Source organism: Bos grunniens, chromosome 24, assembly GCF_055505025.1.
Source record: "Bos grunniens cultivar Pamir isolate PY7600 chromosome 24, Bosgru_T2T1.0, whole genome shotgun sequence".
Taxonomy (NCBI): Eukaryota; Metazoa; Chordata; class Mammalia; order Artiodactyla; family Bovidae; genus Bos; species Bos grunniens.
Window position 1 is genome coordinate 59129910 of NC_141188.1, and position 27689 is coordinate 59157598.

The 27689-nt window shown below is 52.0% G+C and overlaps 2 protein-coding genes and 1 long non-coding RNA gene across 55 annotated transcripts in view; 2 read left to right on the plus strand and 1 right to left on the minus strand.

Annotated features, from left to right (window-relative positions):
* Window positions 1–5211, plus strand: part of NEDD4L (NEDD4 like E3 ubiquitin protein ligase) — a 375462-nt gene extending 370251 nt beyond the window's left edge. For 48 of the 50 annotated variants that reach the window (XM_086373616.1, XM_086373612.1, XM_086373613.1 and 45 more), the window contains one exon: window positions 4680–5211. In XM_086373616.1, the coding sequence (XP_086229742.1) occupies window positions 4680–4782 (103 nt within the window). In that variant the 3' untranslated portion in view covers window positions 4783–5211. Of the gene's footprint in view, window positions 1–1386; window positions 2043–4679 lie in introns of those variants that run through there. The other 2 variants (XM_086373602.1, XM_086373606.1) reach the window with 1 other exon arrangement.
* A 1444-nt stretch (window positions 5212–6655) lies between these two features.
* LOC147346351 (uncharacterized) overlaps window positions 6656–27689 on the minus strand; it is a 34336-nt gene continuing 13302 nt past the window's right edge. The window contains exons 2-6 of one of the 4 annotated variants that reach the window (XR_015154122.1): window positions 10932–11002; window positions 10120–10387; window positions 9803–10033; window positions 8807–8943; window positions 6656–7304 (exon numbers count right to left, since the gene is read on the minus strand). Coding sequence is in view for 1 of the 4 variants with exons in the window: in XM_086373651.1 (XP_086229777.1) it covers window positions 9828–10033; window positions 10120–10387; window positions 10932–11002 (545 nt within the window). In the remaining 3 variants the exon portion in view is untranslated. Of the gene's footprint in view, window positions 8944–9802; window positions 10034–10119; window positions 10388–10931; window positions 11003–11089; window positions 11204–17388; window positions 17554–27689 lie in introns of those variants that run through there. The other 3 variants (XR_015154124.1, XR_015154123.1, XM_086373651.1) reach the window with 3 other exon arrangements.
* LOC147346352 (uncharacterized) lies at window positions 11064–13894 on the plus strand. Its single transcript, XR_015154131.1, has 2 exons — window positions 11064–11473; window positions 13569–13894. It is a non-coding gene; the product is annotated as an uncharacterized LOC147346352 (long non-coding RNA).

The following is a 27689-nucleotide window of genomic DNA, read 5'->3' on the forward strand; positions in this document are numbered from 1 at the left end:
TCGACAGACGGACTTGTTTTTCAAAGCTTAGCCATGGGTAATACTGGGCAAGAGGGTCACATGCTGTGCTCCCTGCCCATTGAGCATTTAGAGGGGGAAATGTCAGCCATGCAGGTGAGAGTGTCGTCATACTGGTGCTGATTAGGTTCAACCAGGAGTTGAAAGGCCCAGTATGTTTGACAATGAAGGGTTAAATCCCCCCTTCCTGCTTCCCCTGGGGTGCTCCTCCTCCAGTCCCCCTCTTTCCTTAAATATTCTGGGAAGCAGAGATTTCACTGTATCATCTCCCTATGTGGCTGTGACAACACCCAGCCTCTGAGCAGGCTGAGGTCTTATTCCAGCCTTAAATTGGTTTAGAACCATGAACGAGATTTCTTGGAGCAACAGGGTCTTTAAAAGACTTTCCATGGCTATCCAGAACCCATGAGTCTCCAGGATTTAGTAATGTGATTGTGACAGAGAGGGGTCACAGGTCCGGCCAAGGACCCCTGCCCAGGGAGGCTTAGCACAGTGGCACTCAGAAGGCCTCCAAGGGACAGGGGGAGAGGAGGAGGGTCTCTGGGACCCTCGAGGACTTTCCTGAGACCCACAGAGAGGACCTCAGGAGCTTTCAATCTGGCTCCCAGGTCCCGCGGGTTGGTTTCCCCCACTGAGGCTTTGGTTTCTTATTCATAGGAAGCAGGTGGAGGGGGTCCTGTGGATGGTCAGCCCCCCAGCCTCCTTCCCCACAAGAAGCTTAGGCTGCCAGAGTCGCTGGGCCATCCCGCACTGCCCGGCACGGCTCAGAGGAAGGTCTCATTCAGGTGCATTTGTGGGAAATGGGCTGTGCAAGGTTTTTTTGCTTCTCTTCGATTCTGTCGCCTTGCCGGAAAGCACATTTTCCCCGACGTTTGTACCATTCCGAGAACTCCGAGCAGAATGGATGTGGTCCCTGCCCGTAGGCGCCAGGAGAGTAGGCTGAGTCTTGCTAAAACTGCTCGATCACTGGAGCAGTTGGTGTCCTTGACCGTCTGCCTTTATTCTCGGGGGACAATGTTTTAGCCTTTTGGAGCTTCTATTCCAGTTTCAGAATGCAGTGTGGTTTTCTGGGCTTAGTAGCCTTCCTCTGAAAGGCTGCCAGCGCTGGGGTGAGCCCCAGGATGGTCAGGATGGGGACCGAGCTCCCAAAGAGGAGTCACAGCGGCGCCACTGGGCGTGGCCATCTCGTGTGGGGCAGGCCCTGCACCTAGACGGCAGTATCCCTGTGGGTTCTTGGGAATCTTGTGGTCTGAATTCACAGGCTCCCGAATCTCAGAACTTGAAGTCAGGTCTGCCCAAATTAGAATCTCCACCCTGACAGCTACAGTTAAGCTGCTGCCACGGGAATATGGTTCCCTTTCTTTCCAGACTCTTCAAAGACAACCGAGTAATTGAGTGCTCATCCCACATCCTACTGTTGACCCACAGACAGATATCTTGCCGTTGAACACTTCTTCTGTCTCTGAGTCCACGTGCTGAGCTGCCACTAAAATACAGGGCCGCCCAGACAAGGCCCTGACCGGTGTCTCTCGACCTTGGCTGGACATTGGAACCCCCTAGAAAGCATTTAATACAAACAGTGGCCCTGGGGTCCCACTCACGGAGGTTTGGACCCAGTTGGTCTGGTATGACCAGGGCCGTGGGATTGCAGAGCCACCCGGGTGGTTGGCAAGGACAGGCAGGGTTCAGAATCGCTGCTCATCTTCTGGAAGGACAGAGGCCAACCCCGGGAGGAAGGCAGCCCTGCTGCTCGTCAAGTGTCCCAGGAGGAGAGCGTCCAGGGCCTTCTCCCAGGGCCGCTCTCCCCAGGCCCCGAGGAGGGCACTAGATCCACTGACAACCCAGGGCTGGCAACGTGGGATTTCCTCTTTTTTCTTTGCTGTGGCTCTCCTCCCATCCAGCCCCGGCTTCTGCTGAAACACAGAAACACGACGACCATGCTTCATCCTTGGTTCACTGTGAACAGACTTCCCCGCGACGACCACAGATGTGGCTAAATAAAATCTAGCCATATGTGTGTTTAAGCTCTTCCGTGTTTGATGAAAATATAAAATACACAACGAAGCTTCAAGATTAAAACCTGATTTCCTAGGAGAGCGAGGGCTTGGTGGAGCTGGTTCTTCGCATATGATTGTGGAGTGTCTAGCATGAAGCGGCTGCATTCCTTTGTTCTATCAAAGGTCACTGCTCATGGATTTAAAATTCCTCTTTACTAAGCAGCACAGACCCACCTAAAAATAATCTCCTTCAGCCCACACATCTTCCACACAGCAAGGCTTACCCCCTGAGGGTAAGAAGGTCATGCAGCTGGTTGGTGGCAGGCCAGAGCCAGACCCGTGTCTCAGCATCAGAGGAATGGTAACACTGAGCACTTCCCGTGTTCCAGGCGTCGCCCTAACAAGCGCTGTGTGTGAACCTGTGTCACCATCACAGCGGTTCTGAGAGGTGGGTCCTGCGAGTCCCCTTTCAGCAGCGGAGCAACTGACACCCCGAGAGCTGACAACATCCCAAACCTCAGCTCTTCACACTCCCCGACTTGCTTCTCTCTGCCCTCTCCCCCATCATTCCAGTATTTCTCAAGCTTGAATAATCTATGGACCGTCTTTAAAATGGCCACAGACTCTTGAAGCCCCTCAGGATTGCAGGCCCTGGACTGTGAAATACCAGCTTAAAATCAAGACAACAGCCACCTCCTGGGAAAAGGCTCTTTTAAGCGTAGCTGCAGAGTGGGGTCTTTGTTGCTGGTGAAATGACATTTGAGGTCGGCAAACATTGAAAACATCTTTTCGTCTTAATCCTTCAGGATTCCTGAGTTTTTGAGACCTCTGGTTTGAGAAGCACAGTGTTCTGCTCTACTGTGTATTTTGATGTTAAAAAATCTCAGAGCTCAATGTGTCTTTATCAGACACTCAGCAGTTGTTAAAGGGCCCACCCTGCTCATGTGCCCGGGTCTTACTGCTGCTGACAGTCATTGGCTTTAAAACACAGGAAGATGCTCTACTCATCCTTGGAAACCTATGCCAGTGCCGAGCATGCACAGTTCTAGACACTGAGGCAGCCTGACAGTCTCCGGGCCTTGGAGCCAGCTTGGGGCTGAATCTGGGCTCTGCCACTTACTGGGTGGTTTTGGGCAAGTTCCCTAACCTCTCTGTGCCTTGGATTCCTCTATAAGTAGGGATCCAGCATCACCTACCTTACAGGTGGATGCTAGGATTCGCTGAGGTGATCAAGGAATCGCACCCTGGTGGCTCCATCTGCAGCACAGGAGACCCAGGTTCAGTTCCTGGTGGGGGGAAGATCCGCTGGAGAAGGGATAGGCTACCTACTCCAGTGCTCTTGGGCTTCCCCGGTGGCTCAGCTGGTAAAGAATCCGCATCCACCTGCAATGCAGGAGACCTGGGTTTGATCCCTGGGTTGGGAAGATCCCCTGGAGAAGGGAAGGGCAACCCACTCCGGTATTCTGGCCTGGAGAATCCCATGGACTGTATAGTCCGTGAGGTTCAAAGAGTCAGACACAGCTGAGCAACTTGCACTCGCTCACCACGAATAGTGCTGGTGCGGGCAAACGCTCCACGAACGTTAGCTTACGAAAGCATGATGAGCTAAGGCGTGCACGTGTGTGCGTGCGCACGTACACACGTGAGACAAGCCACAAGCAGGTGTGGCCATCGTCACAACGGAGGCCTGCCAGCAGCCGCCTCCCTGGTCTGTCTGGGGCTCCAGGTCCTTGTGCCTGGGGTGTGGCGGGGGCAGGGACCGGTGAGTGAGTGGTGAAGTGGTGGCTGCCCGTGGGCGCTCGCTGTGTGCCAGACCCCTTTATGTGTGTGATCGGACCCTCCCAGCACCTGACCATGCAGCGGTCTCCCCATTTCACAGAAGAGCCAACAGAGGGGGAACTGTCTCACCTGAGGCCGCACAGCTGCAGGTGGCGGAGACAGGATTTGAACTCAATCCTGTGAACACGTGTGATCGTTGCTCACAGAGGCCACGTGTGTCTGGAGGTCTCACTGTCACCAGGGTGACTTGTACCACCCTAGCCAAGGCCTCCAGCTGTGTAGGGGCTTTGTGTGAAGGCAGCTCTTCACGCCACACGCCAGTGGCTTGCCTGACTCTGGGTTGAGGGCTGCTCCGTGTCGGTCCCAGAGCTGCGGGGGCCTGGGCTCCGGTCTCAGGTCTGCGGTGCTGTCAGGGCTGAGGTTGGGACACGGCCACCGGCTGCCCGCATCTGCAGAACATCCGCATCTGCAGAATGGAATGCGACCTGCTCAGAGGGGCTGCGCTGAGAGCAGGCGCTGCGTGCAGAAGCACTGACTGCCTAGAATAGCGGCAGATGGGGGGGCATCAGCCAGCCTCCGTTTGTCCTGCTGCGGAAAGCCCTCGGGTGGCCACAGTTTGGAAGCCTCAGCGTGTGCGCCAGTTACTTTGCCTGTCTTTTCCCTTCCCAGCGTGGGTTTCTAGGATCCACGGCCGACGGTAGTAGAGAGGTTTTACAGACAATTCGAGATCCTTGGCAGTCACCACTGGATTAGGATTTTTGTGCTGAGGCTTCTGCAGTCCTGCTCAAACAGCAAGTGTGCTCCTAAGCCAAGTCGGGGAGGCCCGGGTGCAGCTCACGGGCAGACATGCTGGTGTTTACCTCTGCTGTGTTGTTACTTTTGCAGCTTTAATCGCCTTGACTTACCTCCGTATGAAACCTTCGAAGATTTACGAGAGAAGCTCCTCATGGCTGTGGAAAACGCCCAAGGCTTCGAGGGGGTGGATTAGGCGCGCCTGCCTCGGGGCGGCTGTTCTTCGAGCAAGTCCTGCTCGCGCTTTTCCATTTGCCTGACAGACTCTGCAGAGACGCTGGCAGAGCCGCGCGGCGAGGGGTCTCGGAGCAGAGCCCCTGCCCCCGCCCTGCCCACGGCCGACAGGGAGGCCCCGTCCCAGGTGGCGTTCCTGCATTTCCCACCACCCATTTCCAACTGGTTGATGTGTATACTGATTACATTTCAGGAGGACTTATTCTATTTATGTTGCGCCTCTGTAGGCCAAGCCCTTAATAAATATTTTCCATACTTTATAATGACAGCGAATGGAATTAATCACTCTACAGGTATAGTATTACAACTCATGTTTACTTTTTAAAATGATTTAGACCGATTTGCAGATCTTATTTCACTACAATTAAAGATGTCTCATGTACTTGGAAAAGTGAGCATATTTTTTTTTTTTTGTATTTGAATTTCATACCAGGTTTAATGTCGGTGATGTTTTTATTTTTAAAGTACTTGGAAAGCCCTACCCCCTACCGGATTAGCTATGGAAGACTGACTTCTGTCCAAAATCCCTCTGCAGACAAATACTCTAACATTAGGCATCATGACAGTTTTTTCCATGCTCAGAATGAAAACTGGATATTACTTTTTTTGTTGTTCAGATTTAGCATAATAGCTGCACACTGAGAGAATTGTAACATAGCATGACAAAATCTGTGTTGACTTGAAGGAATCACGCCATTATTCCTGAGAAGTAACTGCGTGTGCTGGAGACATTTGAGGCAGGGTTGCACTATCGCTTCTCGTGAGAGAGGCTGCTTAGCCCTTCCCGATGCTGTACAGTCCTCCTACCGTATTTCCCTCCTTGCTGTTGTAGTAGAGACACTCCAATGAAGCTTGGCGCCGAGTGGTTGGAAGCTGCAGAAAGCGGGCCTGCGCAGTCTCCTGCGTGTGCGAGTTTGCTAATGGCAGCTGAACACACGGCTTTTGTTGTAACCGCACCAGTTCTGAAGGCACTTTATGTACCACATGGAGGTCATACCTGGCTTTGTTTTGGCTTTGTTTTTAATCATAGCACTGAGTGTGATTTCTTCTCTCGGCACACGCCTTTCCGGTGCAATATCTATCGGTTGTGAATCTGGCTGCTGGTGTCTACACCCTGGCTGTAAAGCTGAGCCTAGAGACCTGCCCTCACCAAGCGTTTTGTGATTTCTACTCCACTGCAAAGATTACTAGACACTTAATCTAACCGGGTTTTGTTCCCGATGACCTGTTGCATGCTTCCATACCATGTTCTGCCCAAGCTGTGTCCGTCACGTGCTAGATTAAAAGGGCAGAGAGACTTGATTTGACGCCCTGACATCTGGCTCTCCAGCTGACCCTGCTGGGGGTGGAGAGTTCTGCAGGATTCAGGTTCTTGGCCACTCTTGAGTCCTTGTTGCAGAATTGTGTTTTGAGAGAATGCCTGAGGCAGGGCAAGGGGGTCTAGCAAACCCTTCTGTCCTTCTTAACCTGTGTTGTCCTAAACCCTGTGGCGGCTGTCCAGGGAAACTGGATATATTGCTTGCCAGTCGTAGATGAGACCAAAAGAATTGTGGTTTCAGGGCCTCCACTTAGGATCTTCCAGGTGGCTTGTGGGAAGCCACGAATGTTTGAGGTTGAGTTGGGGCTACAGAGCCCTTGGCATCTAAAAGAAGGTGGAGTTCTACAGAGCTGAGGGTTCCCTTCTCACGTTGATTTTTAAAAATCCAATAGTGATCAGAAAACCTAGATATTGAGTAATTAGGGGAAAAAAACCATATTGCTCATTATTTTCACCTCTTGGTGGGAATTTCTCCCTTCAGTTGATGTAACAAGTGTCTTCTTCTCTTAGCCCCTCGGCTTCCTTTTTATGATTCATGTCACAGCCTGGGAGAGCAGTGTGCTGCGATGGGTTTTGTAAGTGTGTAATTATAGGGAAGAAATCCAACAATCCTTGTCGAAGAACTGGGATTCTTCTGTCATTTCATAAATTCTTAAATCAGAATGTTCACCGAATGCAAATTAGGCAAAGTACTGAAAACACGAAAGAAAACCCATTCTAAGGTCATTTCTGTGCCAAGAACAGATAAGAATTACCGAAATAGACCCCCGTGAATACTTGGAAGGCGGTAATTGTGAATGACGGTTTGGTTCATCTCTCCCTTATTATCTGATTTCAGTGACAGCTCGAAAGTGCTGGGTTTAGAGTTTGGGGGCTTTGGCTTCCTTGAATCCAAATAAGCTTCCCCAGTTCTCAGCAACTCTCAGCGCTTCACTGTTTGTCTAAGAGGGCCACGTACCTTGCTTTCTCTCGATCCTGACGACCGCTGTCCACCACCTTCACGCTGTAGCCTCAGGAGGCGGCAAGGGAGAGGCACAGCGGGCAGAGCAGAGGCCTCTGTCCACCCCGCTCAGCAGGCCTGGGGGCGGAGGATGGCATCGCCACCCCAGATTGCTCTAACAGTGATGCCTTCCTAGAAATGACCGGGATCCAGCTTCTCTAGTCCCCTGGAAAAGAGCCATTATGGGCCATTTTGCCATGAGATTAAGAAGTCAGTTCCAGAATTTGCAATATTGTATGTGGTTGAAAGGTTTTTAAACATCAGCTAACCCAGTCACCTGTAAAAGTCCTGTGTGTTTCTAGCCCCCTCTCTTGTCGGCCTAACAGTGAATTTGGGGAGTCCTGCCCGGTAGGGATTGGCTCCAGGCAGGGTCTGCTCGTCTACCTGCCGCCTCTGCGACAGGGAGTGATGATCCCTTTACTTACCAAGGTGCTTTGGTAGCTCCCACCAGATACCCTAAGGCCATATGACAAATGCTTCAAGCAACCTGACATGGTTTGTTCCTCCCACATAAGGATGCAGGGACAGATTCTGAGAAGGATGGTTCGCAAAATACTTGAACCACTCTCTGCATCTCACACCGTTCAATGGACAGCATGGACCGTTGCCGTGCGAACTTGCCAGGTCCAAACTGGCTCCCTTGAAAACAGCTCGTGTGCCGCCAACTACTAATTGTCCTCACAGTTACTAATTGTTTCTCACGTGACTCCGCTGTTTTTCTAAGTCCTGTATCTCGCCTCTGAAATGTCAGGATCCATAGAGAGAGCACCTGGGTTAACCAGTCCTCAAGCCCTTGCCCAGCCGTGCACTGGGCCCCTCTTGCCTCCTTACCCCGACTCCGCAGCCCTGGCAGACCCCGGTGTCGTCTCCTGCCTGCCGGCAGGGGGCGAAGCCGTGCAGGGGACCCCCCTCCGGCCCCCAGGAGGTCCTGCACTACCTCTGTCTTATTCAGACTTTGGGGTACACCCTGGTAAGTCAAAACTGCCAATTTTAGGTCCAAGATGTGTTTTTTAAAATAATCCTTAATAAACTCCACTTTGTACTTTAGATTTTAAAACTGGGAAGCAAAATGTGATATACTTTGGACCACTTTTTTTTTTTTTTTAATTTATCAAAGCCTTAACGAACAGTGTATATACATCTGCATTCACACACCCCCGCCCCGGTCCCCAGAGTGTTTTCAGCGCGTCAGAGACAAAGCTGTAGCGTTAGGATGTGGGCTTGTATGTTTTATAGGAAAGGAGAGCTTTCTGTTGGTACAGAATCATCCAAGAAAACCTCTCGTTTAGACCCCTCCCCTTCGTTAAAGGTGTTACCTGCAGAGCAACGCATGTTTAGGACGCATGTCTGTTCGTCAGTCGGTTTTGTGTTTGTACGAGTGACGGTAGAGTCTCACGGCGTTGGTGACAGGCCTCTGTGTGCTACCTTCGCGACGTGTATCAGTGCATCGTAAGCCTCATGACCGTGACCCTGTGTCCACAGACAGAATCTGCGTTCCTACAGAAACCACTGCCCGTCTCCCTCAGACTGATTTCACCTGGATTGTCACGGTTCCCTTCATGTTAACTTTGCGTAACTGTTGCTCCTTCCCTACTCCGTGTGTAACACATACCCCAACATCTGCTGTCCAAGTACACCTGTATGTATTTGTGTAGCATTTACACCTACCGTGAGGAATCTGGTTTTGAAAGGGAGTGAGGTTAGTCCTGCTGCCGTTTTCTCCAAGCTGTGTCCTGAGAATTCTGACTCTCAGAGAACCCAAGGGAGACGATGATAGAATATGCTGTCATCTCTTAATTCAGCATCTATTATCAAACAAAACATGAAAAAAACAGTGACTTTTAAGGTGAACAGTTTCAAGCATTCCAAATGAATTCTTGATGTTTCATAACTTTATTATAACCTCACCTCCTGATAAAAGCCAAGTACTATTTGATACGGTGATTAAAAACCAAACAACTTGGAAATTTTTTAAAAGACATCGTCTGGCTAAATGCTCATTTTCACAATCAGAATAGCTTTAAAATATAGTTGAATTTGATACACGTAGAAACGTTTTGTTGAACAAATTCCTTTTGCTTTTCGTTTTTCTTGAGAGACCTAAAGAGAGATTGTGGATTGTTTTCCTGACTGAACAAAAGAGTAATGTGACAAAATGAAGTCATTGTAAAGACGTGATGCGACTTGTCAAATATTTAATAAAGGATTGTGGAAGCTGGAACTTTTTCTACATCAAGTATTACAGGTTGTCTGCTTTAAAGCTTCTTCGTCTTAATTGTTTGGGGGGTGATATTCAAATGCCTGCAACTTTGTAGATAATATGCTCATTAGAAGCATCTCCCTAGAAGTTCCCCATCTTTTAAAACATCATTAAAGACTTCCCTGAACACATGGGTTGAGCTTAATGGGATGTACCTCTATTCTTATCCATCTGTCTTTTATTTAAGAGTTAATGACTTGATGGATTACCCAAGTGGTAGTATAAAGTCCATGACTGGAAAGGCATATTTCATCTCTGGTTTTCCTCCAACTCACCCTCAATTTATGTTCGTTAATGAGACTCAGTAATGAAGCCTAAGATGGTTCTCAGAAAGAAAATCCAGCTATCATGTCAATTCCCTGATAAAACAGGAGGACTCCTCACATTTCGTTCCTCTTTCTTACCTCTTGCTGGCCTTAACTTGTGCCCTCAGAGACTGCCGGGAGGTAGCGTCCGAGCAGGATGTAATTTCGTCCTGGCCTCTCGCTCCCTGTCTCTTTCGGTTAGCAGTAGGCCATGTCCTGCTGGAAAGCTGGCGGTAGACTTCTGCGTTCCTGCAGCCTCCTCCAGCCTCACGGGAACACACAAGGGAGATGTCGGCGGATAGAGCCGCCCTGAACTCGTGTATGGCCATCCTCAGAAACACACATGATGAGTTTATATGAAATAGAGGAATAAATCATACATCAGTTACATGGTTGCTGGGTTAGTAAACGCTTACCCTGCTCTGAACTCCAAAGGTGACCTAGGCAGTCCTGAAACTCCAAAGCCTCCTGGTAAAAGCTGGTGGTAAGCGTGGGCATCCGGGAATTCTCATCACTGTGGCTGGTCCTGGGTACCACATCCAGAGGGGCCCCTGGACGTATGAGGGCAGATTCCACTTCCCATCCCCTTGGTGCGTCCCCATCCGGAAGACGGCGCCTCTCAACACTGCTCTCCCAGAGAACCCGGGCCACAGGGTCTCTAAGCGAGTGTTTGTAGGACTTGGACTGGACAGGAGAACAAAATGATGGTGGCTTTTATTGACCCAGACGGACTCCATCAGGGGACTAGGGGATCCTGGCCCCACCTGGGGGACACCTGCTGGTGGGGGCTGAGGAAGTGCAGAATCAAGGCTCCCTTTGTAGGACTGACCGCAGGCCAGCCTGGGGAACAGGGCAAGTGGCCCAATCAGCCTGTCCCCTTCCTGCAACCCCAGGCAGCGCCTCCTTCCCCTTCCCAACCAAGTCCAAGTCCATCCTGGCAGCAAGTCACAGAGTCAGCTTGACCAGAAAGCAGTGGAGAGGCTGCCCCCTGCCTCCGAGCGAAGTGGCATCTCCCCTCAGCTGGGCCTCGGGAGCGAGGCCCCCTCGACACCTGGGGCTTCAGAGAGCAGGTCAGAGGCTACCCTCGAGTCCCAGCCCAGCCCCGGCCCCTGCGCTCAACAGCAGCAGATCCTGGCCCCTCTGGGTCTGCCTGCTGCACTTTATCTTGAAGCCTGAGCTACCTGTTCTATCTGAATCCCCTCCTTGGCCGGATATCCGGCCCACTTACCCCTTCGGTGCCTCTCCACACATCCACGGGGCACCATCGCCTGCAGCTCTGCAGCCTCGGGGCCTCACTGGCTGTGGGAACAGACACAGCCTTGGAGAGAGGGGACCTGATGGTAGGAGGGGAGGGCATACATTTCCTCCCCGAGCCCTTGCGCTCACCTCCCCCAGTGCTTGGGGAAAGCCTTCTTTTCTCTGCGGGAGAAGTTCGTCTACAGATAGGCCCGTTTGGAAGGGGTGTAGGGTCATGTGGGAAGGAAACCCCCAGCTGCACACTGAAGATGCTGAAGCGACAGCCGACAGGCAGGTCTTGCTGTGATTAAAGGGAAATCATACGTTCTGGCAACTTCTAAGCAGTCCCGCACCGTGGGACTTCTACATACACTTCCCAGAGTGAAGTTACCAGTTTTCAACCCTGCGTGGCCTTGTTCAGACTGAAGAGCCAGACCAGCTAAAGGCAGACCGTTTGCACTGCTACGTGCCTGGAGCTCACCACGCTTTAATCACATGACTGCCAGATATTCGATCCAGAAGGACCTTGGCCGCGTGAGTCCCCAGTTCTTGCCCTCGCTTCCTCCCCGGGTGCCCAGTGCAGTTGACCTCACTTGTTGCTCTCAGGGGCGGCCCTGCAGAGACCCAGGATGATGGCCGTGGGAACCGAAGACCCCAGGGAGGGGCCGATCAGCTTCTCGCACTGCCCCCGTGGGTCCCTGGGGGCTGGTGTGACCTCTCTGACCCCGTCTCCTCCCTTCAGCAGCTTGTCTGCCGCAGAGGGGCCGCTCGCCACCAGGCCCGGGGGAGAGAGGAGGGCCACCAACAGCCCAGCTGGAAGCGGGCAGCCGCCCTCAGCCTCGAGGCCACCTCTGGCGAGGTCAGGCCCAGGGTCGAGGTCAGACCCTTAGCATCCTGCTTCAGGCGGGGAACCTGGTTGTCAAGGGAACCTTGCAAACACATTGAGCTGGTCTCATTGTCTTAAACCCCTCATGGTGGAGCAGAGTGCAGGGTGGTCTCTGGGGGGGCAGAGGACCAGAGCACAGACGGGTACCAGGGGCACCCCAGGCAGCCTCCCACCTGAGCCGGGTCACCAGGATGGTGTAAAAAGCTTCAGTCTCCCTCACGCAGTCTCATCCCAGCCAGGAAGAGGTTGTGGTCAACATACTCAGGGAACCGTCTCTTGCTGGCAGGGGCCAGAGCCCACCGCCACTCCAGGTGTCCCCACACCCTCCTCAAAACGCAGGAGGAGCCCTCGAGCAGGGTAAGGGCCCCACAGCACTGGGCGCAGAAGCTGTGGGAATCGGGGTTGCTGCACAATTGTGGGCTTCCCGGGCGGCTCAGTGGTGAAGAATCCACCTGCCAAAGCAGGAGACACAGGTTCCAGCCCTGATCTGGGAGGATCCCCCGGAGGAGGACACTCCAGTGTCCTTACCTGGGGAATCCCGGGGACAGAGCAGCCTGGCGGGCTGCAGGCGAGGGGGCCGCAGAGAGTCAGACGCGGCTGAGCGACTGAGCTCAGCCACCACCCCAGTGCATGCCCTACTGTCTGCACGGTAAACTCCAGGCTGGGAGGTGAGGGGCTGCTCCCAGACGCCCCTCCACCATCCCCTGTCTCAGGACCCTCTGCAGCCCCCAGGCAAGGGGAGGGGCGGCCTGTGTAAGGTTGTGCAAGAGGAGGAGGACCAGAGGGACAGACCCCCCCCCCCCAGCCGCACGGCCACAGCTAACCGCAAAGGAGGCTGGGAAGCGGAGTTCAGGCAGCCTTCAGCACCTCTTTGCAGAATCAGTCTCCCTTCGGAGAGTGCCCTTCCTGCCATTTGCCGAGCTTTCATAGTCTATGATTCCTCTCTTGGGATAGTAGTACTATTGCTTACCATAAATCTCAGTCTAATAAGGTAGATACTGTCCCCGCCAACTTACACACGAGGACTCGGACCAGGAGGCCCAGAGTCTTACAGAGGAGAGATCTGAACCCAGGTGGTTTGGCTCAAAGCCTCCCGTCAGCCACTCACTCTGGCCCACCCTCCACCCTCTGCACCAAACCTCCTCTCCGAGGGAAGAGCCCAGGCACTCGTTCACACTAAGACGCACATGACTGATCACACCAAATGTGTGACCTGTTCTAGATGTTTTTACAGACTCCAAAGGTGAGGCTTAGACTTAAACCAACAGGAGTAAAGACTGACCTGATGGCATCTGAGTGAAAGTCGCTCAGTTGTATCCGACTCTTTGCGACCCCTTGGACCCATGGAATTCTCCAGGCCAGAATACTGGAGTGGGTAGCCTTTCCCTTCTCCAGGGCATCTTCCCAACCCAGGGATTGAACTGGGGTCTCCTGCATTGCAGGCGGATTCTTTACCAACTGAGCTCTCAGGGAAGCCCGCAGCAAAGTGAGTGGAAGAGGGCTTTTGAGGGCAAAGGCCCTGCTTCAAGCCACAATGTCCAGCAAACACAGAGATGTTGTGGATTAGTCACTCAGTCGTGTCCGACTCTTTGCGACCCCACAGACTGTAGTCCGCCAGGCTCCTCTGCCCATGGGGTTCTCCAGGCAAGAAGACTGGAGTGGGTTGCCATTGCCTTCTCCAGGGGATCTTCCTGACCCGGGGATGGCTCTAACCCATGTCTCCTGCATCTTCTGCACTGGCAGGCAGAGTCTTCACCCCTGAGCCACCTGGGAAGCCCCACACAAGGAACCCCTACCTGCAAAGACAGCCTGCTCCAGGGAAGCCCCAGGACCACACTGCCTCTCTGCCCCAGGACAGATCTCTCTCCACCTTCGAAAGCAAGGGCCCTACATTTTCCAGACCCAGGGGCAACACGAACATCCCTTAGTCCAACAGAGATGACGGGCCGTAGATACCTGGAGACCGGGGGGCTGGGTTCTCTACCCTCGGGAACTATGTGATGGAGCACCAGGATGTGCCTTTTTTAAAAGTGTTTCTATTGGATAAACATAAGCTAATTGCTAAAACCCTTTAATACTATTTGTGCTGGAGAGCTTGGGATTCGTCTTTCAAATTCTAGTCGTTCAGCTCTCTTACAAATTAGAGGAGTGCCTCTGGCAGCAGGGTCCTCTCCCTCCGACCCCCAGCCTCTCCCCACTCGGGCCCGCCTCCGTCCTGTCCCTGTGCAGCCTGTATCTACTCAGAAGATCCTATTTACTCAGAAGATCCTTGCTTGTTCATCAGGTGAGCTTATCAAGGGACATGCCCTCCCCATCCGAAGGCGTAGTCAAACAAAAGTCAGGCCTTTGAACCCCAGGCTCCAGTTAAAAAGTAACAGGCTGGGTATTGGGTCAATAAGAGGCAAATATTAGCTGTAGAGGCGGGAGCACCGTGACCTTGAGAAATGCGCTGCTGCTCTTCCTGCGTCACCAGCGACGGCCGTCTGTCTGGAGGTCCCAGACACTTACGGGCCCGGGTAACCTGGAGCCAGATCTTTCTTTTTGCTCTGCAAGTTGAACGTGGAAGCCATCAGCCCTTAAAATTCTCTCCCAGACCACTCCACTGGCCTGGATGGTCGCCACAGCAAGGCACGTGTCCACTTCTCTCTCTCCCTTTCCCAGCTGCCCAACATGCTGGCCAGCCCGACTCCAGCCCAGCTCTGATCACACCGCCAGGCTGGTCAATCACTGTGTCCACAACTTGCCCATCAGCCCCTGTGTCCACGACTTGCCCGTCAGCGCCTGTATCCACGACTTGCCCGTCAGCGCCTGTGTGGTGCTCAGGGCCGTACAGGGCACCTGAGCAGCAGGACAGGCCTCCAGGGGGTCGCCCCCAGCACCGCCTTCCCCGTCTTCAGCCTGCACTGTTGTCAACAGTTTGTGCTTCCTTGAAGCTCAATCCTGGTTTCCATGACATATGCCTCTCCTGGTTGTTCTCTCCTTCTCAAGCCACTCTCCTCATGCAGGTGTTTCCCAATAATTCATCCCTGGTGTCCTTTGTCTCACTCTCTCTCGCTCTCCCTACCTCCCCTGTGGCTTAAAGTCATCACCACCACACGAGCAGTGACCAGATCTGCCTCACCCACGACCTCTCCCGGCACCCTCAACCCTTCCCTCCAGCACCCGCGGACCTCCTCGTGAGATCCCCCAGTCACTCAGACTCACACAGCCCCAGGCTAAGCGCCCTCTGCTTCCAGAGTTCTGTTTCTAAGGGTCTTTAGTGTTCTGCTCTGGTGTCTTCCAAGCATCCAGCCTGGGGCTTTAAGTGTGACCTCTCGCATGGCCTTGCTCCCCAGCTCCCTTTCCACTCACTCATCCATCCATAAACATGCCACCATGTGCCACACGCTTGCAGCAACTGGAAATATAACCATTCAGAACAAATATCCTTCCCTCCAACAAATATACATTCCAGTGGAGGCAGACAATCAATGCATAAATAAGTAAATAGTGCACTGCATTAAACGCTGGTGAAACCAAAGAAAGCAAACAGAAGGAGGAGATGGCGTGGGAGGACGTGAATCTGGACAGAACAGACTTCCCTGGTGGCCCAGGGCCTAGGACTTTGCACTTCTACCGCAGGGGGCAGTTTCCATCCCTGGTCAGAGAACTAAGATGCTTCATGCCATGCAGAGAGGCCAAAAAATAAATTAGTCACAGTGGCTCAGGATAAAGATCTCAAGGAGGCAAGGGTGAGTCTTGTGGCTACTTGGGGAAGACCAGGTGCAAACAGAGGCGCACCAAACACAAAGGCCCTAAGAAGGGCAGGGATGCAGGGGCAAGGCCCTTTTGGAATATGCTAACGCCGAGTCAGCTGTTGGGCATCCCAACTGAGCAAGGCAAGCACAAAGTTGAACGCAGAAGCTTGGGGAGATGTCTAGGCTGGAGGTACCAACTTCAGCGCCATCAGCCGGTCGATGGAATTTCAAGCTGAGACTGAGGAGGTGGGATTCCCGGACTGGAGGCTGAGACAGTCACGAGAGGAGGAGCGGCGGGGAGGCGGGAACAAAGCAGGGCCCGTGTGGTCTTGGCGGCCGGGAAGACGGCTTGAGGACGGCGGGCAGGCACGTGTTAGGCACTGCCGGCAGGTCTCCAATGTGAGGACCTAAGTGATTACGAGCTGGCGACAGGGAACTGACCGGGGACCTCAGAAGAGGAGGTCTGGGTGGGACTGGGGAGCAGAGGCCCGACCAGCGGGGGCTCCGCAGAGGGGGCGGGGCTGGGGCGCGCGTGCGTGCTTCCCTCGGTGGCTCGCTCCCCTCCAGGCCACCCCGCGCCTTACCGCCTCGGGAGCTTTTGCCCAAGTCGACCTCCTGAGCACACCCCCCCGCCCTGCCCTTCTCCCCTCCCTCCGTGCAGTGTGTGCGCAGCTCTGAGAGCCCAGCTCGCATCATTGCCCTCCACGGCGGAAATCATCCATCAAGGCTGCCAGTGTTAGCTCATGAACGTCTAAGCCCCCTAGTCAAGCACTCCAAGCCAAGGGTGAGCAGGTCCCTGACTCAGTTTCCCTCCCTGCCCCTCTCTTCCCTCAAACACATGAGCCCCCCATACGCAGCCCATCCAATCCTTCCTTCTTGCCTTTGCTCACGCAGTTCTCTCTCCTGGGAATGACCTCCCCCATGTCCAAATCTACCTAAAATTCAGAGTCCCTCTCAGATGTCCCTTCCTCCAGGGAGCCTTTCCTGATTCCTTCCAACCCAATGAAGTTTCATCTCACTTCTGAACCTACAGCGCTCTGCCCCTTTCTGCCTCTTGCTGTGGTTCGTTGTATAATTATTGTCTTCCTCCTCATCACCGTAAGCACCCTGAAAGCATAGGTGACATCAGTGTTCTCTGTCCCTTGGGTGCTCAGTAAGGCTGGGTCAGAGGGAACTGGTTAGGTGCCTGGGGAAGCAGGGTGAAGCTGCAGGTTCCCGAGTGCTTGGAGGTCATCTGTGGGCTTCAGCCGGGATGACCCTCACTGTTCCCCGCCTTGGTCCACTCCTGAGTAATAATCAAACTGGTCGGGCAAACAAGCATCTTCCACTTCACAACCCTGGCGAGGGACCCCAGACCCAGCTGACTGTGAGAGAGTCTCTGGGGCTCCTGGCGAAAGAACAAGACAGGGGACAGGCAGACGGTCAGCAAAAGACCCGAAACTGCAGAGGGGACCTGCTCAGAGTCGTGCCGCCTCGGCCCGGCTGCTTTGGTGCCTGCCGACTCTCTTTGCGGCCTAAAGAAATAGCAAATGAACACAGTGCCTTTTTCACTCTGCTTTTCATCCTTCTCAGGGTTTTCAAGCCTCGTAGGTCAGCAACACTTTAGTTCAAGAGATACCAGTTTCCCTGGAGACCTTCAGGTGCCTGAGCTGCGTCTGAAGCAAAGACACAGGGGCAGATGATTCCTGAAGGCAGCCCAGCTGTGTCCTTTAGGGGCTGGTGCGTGGCGTGGGAGGAGACCTCTGCATTTGGAAAAGGAAGTGACCCAGCGGAGGTGAGGGAGAGAGAATCTGCAAACGAGAATTCTATATATATAGATATCATACCTATGGAATGAGCTTCCCAGGTGACTCAGTGGTAAAGAATCTGCCTGCCAGTGCAGGAGATGCAGGAGACTCAGGTTTGATCCCTGGGTCAGGAAGATCCCCTAGAGAAGGAAATGGCTACCCACTCCAGTGTTCTTGCCTGGAAAATCCCATGGACAGAGGAGCCTGGTGGGCTACAGTCCACGGGGTTGCAGAGAGTCAGACACTAGTTAGCAACTAAACAACAGCCACCCTTACGTGATGCCGCCGGTAGCGGGTAGGGTCATGCACTGTCACCCATCAACATTCCTGCAGCCAAGCGTGCGAGCGCACACACCGGATGGGATAAACAAGCACTATAAATAGCCCCAAGTCAGGTCGGGTCAGGTTTTTGCCATCTGACAAGGTTTTTGTCCCAAATGGGATTGCTTCACCTTTATAAAAAATGAATTTGAAATGGCAGATAAGGGCTTGTGACTCTGCCCAGAGGTCAGTGTCTGTCAAAAATTCAGGTAAGGATCTACAGATTTGGTGCAAGCTGTATCAAAATTCCAGTGGCATATTTCATAGAACTAGAATAAATAATTTATAAAATGTATAGAGAAACAAGCCAAAGGTCCTGAACAGCCAAAACAGTCTTGAGAAAGAAGAACCAAGCTGGAAATATCACAGTCCCTGATTTCAAACATGAAGCTACAGTAACCAAAGCAGTCTGGCCCTGGCCCACACAAGCAGTGGAGCCCACACTTGTGTGGGCTGTTAGCCTACAGCGAAGGCGGCGAGAATGTGCCCTGGAGAAAGAGCAGGCACCACGCACCCCAGTGAATGGTGCTGGGAAAGTGGGCAGCCCATGCAAAAGAATGAACTTAGACCTCTTATGCCACACAGATCACCTCAAAGTGGAATAAAGACTTGAATGGAAGACCTGAAACCATAAAAGCCCTGGAATAAAACAGGCGTGCTCTTTGACATCAATCTTAGCAATAATTCTCTGGATATGTCTCCTCAGGCAAGGGAAACACAAGCAAAAATAAACAAATAGAACTTAAAAAAAATAAATAAAATACATCCACGCAGCAAAGAAAACTATCACCCAAAAAAGAGGTGACCTCCTGAATGGAAGAAGATATTTTCAAGTCGTATATCTGACCAGGGGTGAATATCCAAAGTATATAAAGAAATCATACAACTTACCAACATACCAGACAATCCAATTTTTAAAATGGGCATAGGATTTGAATACACATTTTCTCACAAAAGATATGTGCATGGCCAGTAGACACATGAAAACATATTCAGCACCAGCAGCCGTTAGGAAAATGCAAATCAGAACCACAATGGGGCATGGCCTTAGACTCGTTAGAATGGCTTTTATCAAAGAGATAAAAAGCAGCAAGTGTTGGAGAAGATGTGGAGAAAAGGGGACCCTTGTCCTCTGCTGCAATTATAAACTGGTGTGGCCACTTTGAAAACAGTATGGAGATTCCTCCAAAGGCTAAGTAAGAATAGAACCACCATCTCATCCACCTATCTACTTCTGGGTATTTATCCAAAGAATCTGAAAACACTAATTCAAAAAGACGCTTGTGCCACTGTGCTCACTGCAGCTTTATTTACACTAGACAAGATATGGAACAAACCTAAATGTTCACTGAAGGGTAGATGAATAAAGGACACCTGGTATATGCATACAACGGAATATTACTCAGCCATGAAAAGTGGGATATTGCCATCTGCAATCATGTGGCGGGACCTTGAGCGTATTATGCTAAATAAAACACCCTAGGATTTCACTCATATGTGGAATCTAAAACAAGCACCAAAAACATGAACAAAATAGAAAACCCTTACAGATAAGAAGAAAGATCAGTGGTTACCAGAGGACAGAGGACTAGGCGGTGGGTGACCAGGGTGACGGGAGTCAGTGGCGTGGCAGTGGGTGCTAACTCGACTTCTGAGACTGACGCTGTGTAAGGCATAGGTGTCAAACTACAATGCTGTACACATTAAAAAAAAAAAAAAGAATTTTTCCTGGAAGAACGATCACTTGAACTGAACTCAAAAGATCAGCTGGTGCAGAGGGAGACCTTCATAGCACCCAGACACGCCACCTGCAAAGTCTCGAGCCGCCCCCAGGGCAGTTAGAGCCAGTGCCAAGGGAAGGGGCTCCTACTGCCCAGGCAGGAGAGGTGGGCGCAGCAGGGACTAGGCACCGCTGCCTACCTGCCTCCGATTCACCCAGGGCCAGGTGCCGAAAATAAAAACCCTGGGCTCTCACCCAAAGCCCTCAGAAAATGGAGCCCTGTAATTGCCACTCATAAGTTCTCCTGGAGATTCTCATTTATGCAGAAGTTTCAGAACCTCTGATTCAGTTGAAACACCCGATGTGCCAGGGGGGTGTTCTAAGCTGCTTTAGAATCATGAACACATTTGATCCTCCAAACACCCTCACTAGGTAAGTTATTATTATCATTTTGCAGGTGGGGAAATCAAGGTACACAGATTAAAAAAAAAGAAAACCCTCATCCAAGATCATGGAGCCAATAAGGCACAGACCAGGTGGTCTGGTTTCAGAGTTGGTGCTTTAATACCACGCTGTCTTTGCATTGATTTGGGCATCTCTGCTCCGTCTGCAGTCACAGCAAATCTGGGGCTCTGGGCAACTTGGAGCGCGGATGACACGTCCCTGAAGTGGCCCTGTGCCCTGCGGGGGACAGACCATGCAAGCAGCTGTGTCAGGGGAGGAGGAGAGCTGTGGTCCTTCACCCCTGGGGGCTGGAAACCACAGAGAGAGGCTGACCAGTTTGCAATGAGCCTTTTGGCCCCGGGGTTCAAGGCCCATGTTCCTCTCCTTTTTTATCTGTGTTGTCGATACATGTTTCAATAGCTTCTGTTTGAGGACATGGAGCCAGAGAGCTGGAATCGGGGCTTGGAGCAGCCTGACCGGATGGTCAAGCCTGCCGAGCGATCCGCCCTCTCCTTGTGTCAATTCCAAAAGGCAGGGTTTGGAAATCAAGTCAACAGAGAGCTTCTCTTCATCTCCACACAAACAGCATTCCCGTGGTGTTTGGAGAGTGTTGGGCAATGCCGGACGGAGCGGGGTCGGGAAAAGTCAATTTTTTCTTTAAATCTCGAAAGCCAGGTTCTGCTTTCTACCCTTCCATCACACGCCTACAGCTCACATCAGAAAGCAAACGCTCCAGGCTTGTGCGTCTGCCCCTCCCTGATCCACCCACCTACGAACTACTGTGGGCATCAGAGAATGTCCTGGAACATTCTGCCTTTCCCCTCACGCTGAGCAGAAAGTCTCGCTGCACAGACCGTCACCAAGCAACCTCTATTTGATGGCCCCAGAGTTCTTGTTCAAGGACAACTGCTCTCTAGCTTAAGCCAGTAAAGAAAGCACTGGAATCACACACGAAGCGAGAGAAATGGCCAAATGCCACGGGTCGGCATAGCAACCATCTACTCAGAGGAGTTTAGAAATGGAACAGTAGGAAGTACTTGTTCCAAACCCTAGCTTTACAGGTGAGGAAACAAAGCCTCAGAGAGGGGAGATGTCTTGCCCGAAGCACCCAGCTCACAAGGGGAGAGGACACGCCCGAGCCCGCTCACCCAGCACAGCCCCTCACTAGTCTCCCGTCGTTTGTCTTCAGTACTTCCCAGTTCACATTCTCAGGCATCCATTCAGCCTTTTATTTCTTCTCTGGGGCTAGTGAGGGTGTAGACCCTGGAGATGAACCAATAACATGGGCTCCAGGAAGAATTCTTTGTGGTTTCCCCTCCCTTCCGCCCTCGTCCCTTCAGAAATGGTGCTGGGGGGACTTCCCCGGTGGTCCATTGGCTAAGATCCCATGCTCCCAACGCAGGAGGCTCCAGGTTCAATCCCTGGTCAGGGAAAGAGATCCCACATGCCACAAATGAGACCCAGCACAGCCAAATACATATTTCTTTTAACAAAGAAATTTGAAGCCACAATTAAAAAAAAACAAAACAAAACAAAAAACAGAAGAAACAGCAGTGCCCTGGTGTTGCTCTTCACCATGAGAACAGCTCTGGGGCTGAGCTCCACACACGGGGAATGAAAAGTCGCCCCTCGGGAATCAAATTCTGTGGCCCAAGTTGAGAAGCACCACTTGAGTCACAGGCCCTGATTCTACCCGCTGGGGCTCCTGGGAGCCTCGTTCCTGGGAACGAGGGACGAGAGTGGGGGTGTCCAAGCATTGTCACAGCTGCCAGCACCCCTCCCCGCCACCAGCTCCAGAGGAGGCCGATGCCACCTTCCAGCGAAAGACTCCCCAGGGCCTGAGGCCACTGAAGTAAGAAGCCTTCCTCCAGAGCCAGCTGCAGATGGTGGGGACGGAAACCAACAGGCTGGAACAGCCACTGCCACCCAAAGCGCGCACCGTGCCAGCACGGCAGGGCCAGCTCGCGGGAGCTGCTCTTCCCTCTAAGGGACCTGACCCGTGAGCTCACGGGGGGCCCAGCTGCAGCTCTGGGTGATTGATCTGGGATGTGTGTGCAACGGGAGGTCGGAAAGCTGCAGGCCGCTTCCCACAGGATCATCGAGAAGGTTCACCAGAGTCAAAGTTAGGAAATAAACTAGGGAAGGAGTGGGGTTCTGTAAGAGCCTTGCTCTCCCTCTGAACGCAATCTGTCACTCCAAATGACTCACACACCAACGGGAAGACTAAAAATATTCGGGCCCGACATTTCCATCTATTAAATCATCATTTCGTTGCACATGGCTAGAAACTGGGTTTTCTAAATGTTACTGCGAATTGTCTGTCTCTGCTGCTGCATATCTGTGGGCTTCAAAATGAGCTCCAAGGCGGGGGATGATCCCGCCCTGAGAGGCTCAGAGGGCGTCAGCACCAAGGCATCCCTGTTGTTTGTTAGCAGCAGCAATAAGACTCCAGGGTTTCTGACCAGCGAGGGGAGAGTGCCTGGTGATGGGGCCTGCCCTTAGCCACCACGGCCCGGCGGCCAGTAGAGCCGCTGTGTTCCAAGCTCTGGAAAGCAACCGACTTCTCCTTGCTTCTCTTAAATGGTCATCGGGTTTTCTTCTAGGCGTTCAAGGTGATACAGGTTTGGCTGTGGCTTCTCAGATGGTGTCACCCAGGACAGATCAGTGAATTCAGAGGCCCTCGTCCTGTAAGTTACAACCTCGTCCATGTCACAAGCAAACGTACGGGCCTGCCTGGCCACCCACCCTCTGCTCAGCAGCGTGGCACAGAGGAGCCCAGACAACCTCAAAGGGCACCAGCAGGAGCATTTCTGCCCCAGAGACGCAGAGGGAGAGGATATGGCTAAAGAGCCAGCAGTGGGAAGAAGTGCTCTGTGTGGAAGACTCAGTCCTCCTTGCAGAAATGGACACAATGAAAGGAAACCGCCCCGCGCACACACACACACGCCCCCACGCTGAGCCGGCCACCTTCAGATCATCAGCAAGGGGAAACCCGTGGGTCTGGGACACGCAGCTTCTGGCTGCCAAAGGGCTTGATTCTAAGTCAGGACGACAGTCCAAGAGGCAGAGGCTGCGTTCAGAGATGTGCTCTGGATGTTCACATCTCAGAGATGTGAATTTACCCAGAGACTAACTCAAACCAGCTTCCCAGGAGGTGCTAGTGGTAAAGAATCCACCTGCCAATGCAGGAGACATAAAAGACTTGCATTCCATCCCTGGGTCAGGAAGATCCCCTGGAGAAGGGCGTGGCAACCCACTCCAGTATTCCTGCCTGGAGAATCCCATGGACAGAGGAGCCTGGTGAGCTACAGTCCATGGGGTCACACAAAGTCAGATCTGACTCTTAGCACGGCGCTGTAACTCAAACCAGACACAGCTCAAGGAGGATAAAGGGACTTGGTGGCAGCATAGTTTGAAAAGACGAATGAATCTGGGGAACATTTTAGACAAGTTCCATGTACTCTTACAAGGGACACACAGACGGAAGGAGTTGATCGAGAACTCAGGTCGTGGAGTGTCGACATAACATTTCTCTTCCCCCGCCAAGTCTCTGCTTTCACCCAGCCTATGCATAATCTCCCTTTTGCTGTTCAGTCACTACGTCACGTCTGGCTGTTTGTGACCCCATGGACTGCAGCACGCCAGGCTTCCCTGGCCTCCACCATCTGCTGGAGTTTGCTCAAAGGCACGTCCGTTGAGTTGGGGAGCTCTCTTTACCATCCCTTTATGCCGGCTTGGGCAGGCTTTGCAACACTCCATTTTTGCCTGTGCGCTGTTCCCTGTGAAACTCCAACCTCTTTAATGACTCAGGCCCCTCCCTCTACCCCCAGGAGTGGGGCCGTGAGGCCTCTCCTGGCATCCCTCCTCCCCTCCGTGTTCTAGTTTAGGGGCTGAAGGAGCAGCAGCTGGCAGAGTCCTCTCATTCCCTGACGACTAGTTAGTGGCCAGGGTCCCTGGTCTCTGCTCCACTGGGGGAGGGGTCTTTGGAGATCCTGGTGGTCTCTGAGTGCTGGTGAATATGGCTTTCAGGGCAGTGGGGTTCGGCCTCACCCTGGGCCCCTGGCGCTTGGGCTGTGCCAGGGAGGGGTGCCTAGTCTCCTGCTGGCCCCGACTGGAGGGTGCACACCCCCAGCCCCTCCCAGGGCACGGCGGGGCCTTGCCCCATGTCTCCTGGTCTGAGCCTCATGGCGAGGTTCAGGGAAAGCTCAGGTGGATCCTCTTGCAGCACTGAGGCTCGGGGAACTGGGAAGGTGAGGCTGTCCTCCCTTCCTGCCCAGACACGGCCCCTCCACCCTGTGGGGCCCTGACACCCACCGCCTTTCCGCAAGCTGCCAGACGGCTTGTCAAGTGGTCCGGCTCTCTCCCGGGAGCTGTCTGTCCTGTGACTCAACGAGCACCAGGCTGGTCAACCAGCAGGCCCCCTCCCCTCAGCGAGCCCTCTCGATGCTTCCTGGGGATGGCTCCGCCCGTCCACCCACTTGGCCTGGGGTGGGACGCACGGGGTGGGCTAGCAAGTATGATTTCTCCCCAAGTACAGTGAGCAGCCCCAAGCTGGCCCCTTGCCTCTTTCCAGCCCTAGGGCTCACCCCACACAGGCCAGGGTTGGGGGAGTGGGGGTGAGGGGTGGTTCCTCTGAGGAGGTGCCAGGAAGCCCATGGGACCTCCCCTTCGAACACCTGGACCCCTGGCAGTGGCCATCGACAGCTCTGGGCCTTGGTTGCAATTATAGGGCAATAGGAAAAGTCCCACATAGCATCCTATTACTCAGCCAAGGAAAGAGGCTCTGCACGCACCGATACTGAGTGATCTTAAAGACATGCTGTGAGATGAAAGAGCTAGGTTCAGAATAATGTGGCCTCAACTTGTATTTTAAAGATGGTTATGATGCACAGACGTGTAACCATGTTCACAGTCCATATAAGAAACAATGGTTGCCTTGGGGTTGGGAGCTGGGGTCTCACTTTTCACTGAAGGTTCCATGAATGGATCAGAGCAGGCATTCAATAGAGGTTACCCCCTGCCCTAGGCTGAGAAGGGAGAGAGAAGACCCAGTTAAACGTGCCATCACATCTGTTAGGCAAAAGTAAGAAATGAGCAAAAAAGAGCAGCGGTGGGCATCGCCAGCGCGTGGTGCGTGCCAAAGGGAAAGCAGCGTAATACAGCAAAGGGAAAGCCACATGTTACCTTCACAAAAATAAATCTGCTGGTCATGCATCACCAGTTTCTAAAGAGGAGGAGAGGCAGCTTCCAATAAAAGATGCTGGTAATTAAACATCAAGAGAAAGAGGAAGAAAGAGCAAGAGGCAACGTAGTGGAGACGTGGAGAAATGACTCTATCCAGAACTTTGGGCACAGGTCTTTTTTTTCACTGAGGTAACACGGGTTTAAAACACTGGGTTTCATGTGTGCAACATTGTATTTCTACCTCTGATGCGCTGGGGTGTGCTCTCCTGTGGATGGAAAACCTGTGTTTCCACCCATCGCTGCATAGCGGCCCCCTTGCCCATTTCACGCTTTCCCACCCTGCTCCACCCCTCTCGTAACCACTGCTCTGGTCTCTGTGTCTCTGTTGGTTTTTGTTTGGTTTGGCTTCTTCATTCATTTTGTATTTTGCTTTTTATGTTCCATATTTGATTGAAGTCATGGAGGGTTTGTTTTTCTCCATCTGACTTATCGTGTCTCCCTGGTGGCTCAATGGTAAAGACTCTGCCTACCGATACAGAAGATTCAGGTTCGATCTCTGGATTGGGAAGATCCCCTGGAGAAGGAAATGGCAATCCACTCCAGTATCCTTGCCTGGGAAATCCCATGGACAGAGGAGCCTAGTGGGTTACCATCCATGGGGTCACAGGAGCGTGAGACACGACTTAGCAAGTATAAATAACAACATCTGTCTTATTTCTCTTAGCATAATGCCCTCAAGATCCAGCCATGGTTTTGCAAATGACAAGATTCCATCTTTTCATGGCTGAGTACCATTCCATTTTACAGACATACCACACTTTTTTTCTCCATTCATCTGTCGACGGACACTTAGGTTGTTCCCATGTCTCGGCTAATGTAAATACGGGTGCATAGTGTCTTTTAGAATGAGTGTTTTCACATCCTTTGGACAAATGCTCAGAGGTTGCATAGCTGGGTCACACGGCACTTCTATTTTCATATTTTGAGGAACCTCCATACTGTTTTCCCCAATGGCTGCCCCGGTGTACATTCCCACCAAGAGCATATGAGGCCTCCCTTCTCTCCACATCCTCTCCAGCACTTGTTATTTCCTGTCTCTTTTACAATAGCCGTTCTAACAAGTTGAAGTGATTTCACTGTAGCTTTGAGACTCTTGAGAGTCCCTTGGCCTGCAAGGAGATCCAACCAATCCATCCGAAAGGAAATCAATCCTGAATACTCACTGGAAGGACTGATGCTGAAGCTGAAGCTCCAATACTTTGGCCACCTGATGTGAAGAGCCAACTCATTTGAAAAAACTCTGATGCTGGGAAAGATTGAAGGCAGGAGAAGGAGATGGCAGAGGATGAGATGGTTGGATGCCCTCACTGCCTCAATGAACATGAGTTTGAGCAAGTTCCAGGAGACGGCAAAGGACAGAGAAGCCTGGCGTGCTGCAGTTCATGGGGTCACAAAGAGTTGGACATGAATGAGCGACTGAACGACAACAGCAATAATTAGTGATGTTGAGCATTTTTTCATGTGCCCGTTGGCCACCTGCCCACCTTCTTAGGAAAAAAGTCTGTTCAGCTCCTCTCCCCATTTTTTTACTCTGGTAGTTTTCACTGTTGAGTAGGGCACAGGCTTTGCTCTGATACTCATGTACAGGTTAGTTGGTTGTATGACGTCTCATTTAAACATCACAGCTATTATTACTCCAGCCCCACTTTGCAGACGTGGACACTGCGTCAGAAAGCTGCCTTGCCAGGTCATACAACCTGTCGTGGCAGAGGGGCCCAGACCCAATTTTTCTCATATTCTGAGTGATTCTTTCTTCTACACACATTTCCAGAAACTCCAGACCCTGAAGGGAACCATAAGAGTACTATCAAAACTGCCATTTATAGATGCCACATGCTGTGAGGACCCCCTCCCCAGCACACACTAGGTCTGTGCTCTCACCAGCTGCTGTGTGCGCCTTTTTATTATTTCAATGTTGAACCTTGTGGATAGAACAGCAGCACCAGAAAGGGTCAGATCTTACTACTGTCTGATCCTTTTCCTTTCTGTTTCTGGCTGAGACTACGATCAACTAGTCTACACTGAAGTGCTAGTGGATGAATGGGCTACCCTCTCAGCCAAGGTGTTGAACTTTATCGGGGCCTTTGGAGACGAAGTCTTAGCTGAGAGGTCTCTACCGCTCAGACCACAAGGCACCATTGGCCTTCCCCTGAAAACCATCACAAGCAGTTGCTAAGACATCCTTCTAGACAAACACGGACACAGTTTACGCCCGCCCTGGGTGTACTGAAATGGAAATAGGTCACACGCACTGCTGGGTATACCGCTTCCTTTACTGTGTAAAACTTTAAGATTGTTCTAAGAGTTTTTTTAAGAATAGATCTTTGAAATTGTTTTATCAGTTTTGTTTAAAAAAAAAAAACAAACCCCACACACTTCTCATGATTTTGATGGCTCTAGAATATTTTGCTCTGTAAATATATCCTATGTTAATTTGATATTTCTAATAGATATTTGATATGTTCTAGTACCTTGCCATATAAACAGCACTGCAATTTTGCACACTGTAGGATAAATTCCTGAAAGTGGAATTGTGTGTCAAAAGCTATGCACATTTGTAATTTTGATAGATATTTCCAAACTGCCTTGCGATTTGGAATGACCTGCACTC